At 39.7% G+C, this 4,244-nt stretch overlaps 1 protein-coding gene across 1 annotated transcript; it reads right to left on the bottom strand.

The window, feature by feature from the left end:
* Positions 1–1,199: 1,199 nt before the first annotated feature.
* LOC129658339 (probable G-protein coupled receptor 141) lies at positions 1,200–2,111 on the bottom strand. Its single transcript, XM_055589369.1, has one exon. It carries the CDS (start codon positions 2,109–2,111, stop codon positions 1,200–1,202), a length of 912 nt encoding a protein of 303 aa, XP_055445344.1.
* Between the last annotated feature and the right edge of the window lie 2,133 nt (positions 2,112–4,244).

The raw sequence follows: 4,244 nt of genomic DNA on the forward strand, positions 1-4,244 counted from the left end.
AGAGTCGGACATAACTGAAGTGACTTAGCAGCAGCAGGGTATAACAAATAAAGAAAAATCTTTAAATCCTAAACATTTACCTTGTTAGGAGAAGAAAAAATTACATTGATTCACTCATTTCTTCTCTTCCTACCAAGAATCACTTCAGGTTTTGAAGGATCAAATAGGAAACAGGATCAGTTCTTTGCTAAGTTTCAAGATTGTGAAACTTTGAGGGAAATAGTAGAAATGTGAGCATGAGGGGAAAAAATCCATAGTCCTATGTTTCAATTTAGCAGTCTAATCTCATAGTCTAGCTTAATGGTTTGTCTATATATTTCTCAGAAGTTCTCTTTTTAGAATATTGTTTTCATTTATTTAAAGACACATAACTAAGGGAGGAAGGGAACTCTGAAATTTCAGTATAACTTTCTGTCTCCAAGGAAAATCTAAATTGTGGCCCAAGACAACTAGAAATCCTTCAAAAAACAGAAAGGGGGGGAAATTTAATCACTTCTCTTAGGAACTAACTTTTATGCCTAGCAGCATATTGGTCAGGGGTATTCTCTAAGTTACAGTTTCACCATTATTTAGATATATTCAGTAAGCTTTTAAATGATTTTTGGAGATATTGAGGAAAGTGCTCTCATCCTTACAACTTACCTTTCAAAAGACAAATCTAGGTACCTTGTTTAGTCACAAAGAGTTCTGTTTCTCTTGATGTCTAGATTAGTGACTTCCCATCAAAGTTTTGATAATCTAAAAAAGGTTTGTTTTTTTTTAATACTATTATACCCCTCATCTGTGTGTGTGTGTGTGTGTGAGGGTGTGAGTTGAATGGTCATCGCATCTGGTTAGCCAAGTGAAGTTTGTGTCTTTGATGTAAAATCATGCCTAGGATTAACTTACCTAAGTTTAAGTGGAATGAAAAGAATTAGAGGGCTGAATCCAGTCCAAAAACTAAGGAAAGGCCATGTTTCAAACTGAGGAAATGAAAATAAGGTAGTAAAACTCAGAAACCATTGAACCCATGGTACCTGGATGGGCCAAATAGACATTTTATATTGGAAAATAATGCAGTACTACAACTCCAGGTAGATTGAACATCACTAGTCTTTGTATATGTATAGCAAGACATGGTTTTAATTGAGTAATGAAATAGCCATTCCTGTTTTTACTGTCAATATTGAGGAGGTAATGTTGAATACTGTAGTCTGTGGCTAATGGCACAGAAGACAATTCCATAGGTCGATTATCTTTTGCCTAAACCAGTGGCTTCCCCCAAAAACAAAAAGCAGCAAATCAAAGCAGCTAATTGCTGTTACACTCAAGAAGATTTCATTATAAAATGCAACATTGTAGTTACAGTCTCTTGAGTGTGCCACTGTGTACAAGTAATAAATTCGAAAGCACTGGTAGGGAAGGAAGCAAATAAGAATGACTCCTATAAAAAGCAGATTTTTCAACTGAGCCCAGAACTCTTGATGGGATAGTAAGGAGTGTCCAAGCTTCCGTGCCATCAACACAATGATGGTGATCTGGAGGACCAGGAGAATCACTGCAATGACTATGACAACAGCGACTATCATATAATTGATGGCTTGCACATATGCATGAGTAAGTTCTTTGTGGAATTTGAAACAGTGGTGGCTGTCGTAGCCCTCATGAACGCCATACTGAGAAACAACCAGAGGTACCACAATGATAATCACCAGCAGCCACATGGCGGTACTGGCAGCCACAGCATGTAGTTTTCTGTAGAATTCCACTTTGTCCTTGTGCTTGAAGAAAATGAGGTACCTGATGACTAGAATCACCATGTAGAACAGGAATGTGAGGTACATGTGAATGTGCAGCATGGCACTCACAAATCTGCAGAAGGACAACCCAAATGTCCAAGTGTGCTTGATGAGGTAGGTCAAGCGAAAAGGCACTGTGAGCAGAAAAACACTGTGGACCACCACCAGATTAATGACTGCTGTGGTGGTCACAGACCGGGTGTTCATTTTCACAAGTAGGAACAAAATGGAGATGATGCCCATCAGCCCTCCAATAAGCACTACAAAGTAGAGCCTGGTTAAATGGGGTGTCAATATGGGGTCATCGCAGGAGGAATTATTGTGGGCAGCCATGCTTCAGAAGTCACCTGGAAGAGATAAAGCACCAGTGTAACTAACAAGCTTCCAGAATTTTGTTCATATTTTGTTTCCATTAAACTGGCAGTGTGACTTTGTCATTTTTCTGTTTACATGATGTAAACCTTATATGCCTTAAGAATGAGAAATATTATCAGATGCATTTCCAGGTACTCTACACTGAAAACACAGTAAGTCATTGATTCTTGACCTTTAGTAGGTTAAAGACCACTTCTAGAGGCCCCCAGAGATACATGTATATCTACACAGTCAAAACTATTTGCATAAAGCTTGATTTCAGACCATTTGAAGTTCATACATAGATACTAGTATTGCAGTAACCACTGGGCGGGGGTGGGGGGGTCGGGGATGGGAGGATATCCTAAGATGGACAGAAAGCAAAGTGGATGCATTAAGTACACAAAATGTTTTTTTCTTTTAAGTATCATTCGAATTCTCTAATTCCTTCCAACTCATCAGCAAATGATCCAAGAATATTTATACTTTATTTCTTTAAGATATGATTTGTTTGGCAAAAAAAAAAAAAAGACTAAATCAAGGCAGCAGCAAGCAATAGGAGGATTTATCTGAATTTCTCATCACAGTAACTTTATCATCTAACAGTGAGAGCTTGACGAAGTTTTTATCATGGGCCCCCCTGAGACCATAGCATGTCTCCCAATTTTCCCATCACACACCCTTAAATTCATAAAAGAACCACTATCAGTTTTCTTCTGGACTTCTGAAATATCCTTTCTCTATATAGTCTTTGTCCCTTCTAATTATTGTGTGTGTGCCCAGTCACTCAGTCATGTCCGACTCTTTGCCACCCCATGGACTGTTAACCTGCAAGGCTCTTCTACCCATGATATTTTCCAGACAAGAATCAGTCAGTTCAGTCGCTCAGTTGTGCCTGACTCTTTGCACCCCATGAATCCCAGCACGCAAGGCCTCCCTGTTCATCACCTCCTCCTGGAGTTTACCCAAACTCATCTCCATCAAGTCGGTGATACCATCCAGCCATCTCATCCTCTGTCGTCTCCTTCTACTCCTGCCCCCAATCCCTCCCAGCATCAGAGTCTTTTCCAATGTGTCAACTCTTCACATGAGGTGTCCAAAGTATTGGAGTTTCAGCTTCAGCATCAGTCCTTCCAATGAATACCCAGGACTGATCTCCTTTAGGATGGACTGGTTGGATCTCCTTGCAGTCCAAGGGACTCTCAAGAGTCTTCTCCAACACCACAGTTCAAAAGCATCAATTCTTTGGCACTCAGCTTTCTTCACAGTCCAACTCTCACATCCATACATGACCACTGGAAAAACCATACCCTTGGCTAGACAGAACTTTGTTGGCAAAGTAATGTCTCTGCTTTTTAATATGCTATCTAGTTTGGTCATAACTTTCCTTCCAAGGAGTAAGTGTCTTTTAATTTCATGTCTGCAATCACCATCTGCAGTGATTTTGGAGCCCCAGAAAATAAAGTCTGACACTGTTTCCACTGTTTCCCCATCTATTTGCCATGAAGTGATGAGACCAGATGCCATGATCTTAGTTTTCTGAATGTTGATCTTTAAGCCAACTTTTTCACTCTCCTCTTTCACTTTCATCAAGAGGGTCTTTAGTTCCTCTTCACTTTCTGCCATAAGGGTGGTGTCATCTGCATATCTGAGGTTATTGATATTTCTCCCAGCAATCTTGATTCCAGCTTGTTCTTCTTCCAGTCCAGCGTTTCTCATGATGTACTCTGCATATAAGTTAAATAATCAGGTTGACAATATGCAGCCTTGACGTACTCCTTTTCCTATTTGGAACCACTCTGTTGTTCCAGGTCCAGTTCTAACTGTTGCTTCCTGACCTGCATATAGGTTTCTCAAGATGCAGATCAGGTGGTCTGGTATTCCATCTTCTTTAGAATTTTCCATAGTTTCTTATGATCCACACAGTCAAAGGCTTTGGCATAGTCAATAAAGCAGAAATAGATGTTTTTCTGGAACTCTCTTGTTTTTTGATGATCCAGAGGATGTTGGCAATTTGATCTCTGGTTCCTCTGTATTTTCTAAAACCAGCTTGAACATCTGGAAATTCACGGTTCACGTATTGCTGAAGCCTGGCTTGGAGAATTTTAAGCA

This window comes from Bubalus kerabau, chromosome 8 (genome assembly GCF_029407905.1).
Source record: "Bubalus kerabau isolate K-KA32 ecotype Philippines breed swamp buffalo chromosome 8, PCC_UOA_SB_1v2, whole genome shotgun sequence".
Lineage (NCBI taxonomy): Eukaryota > Metazoa > Chordata > Mammalia > Artiodactyla > Bovidae > Bubalus > Bubalus kerabau.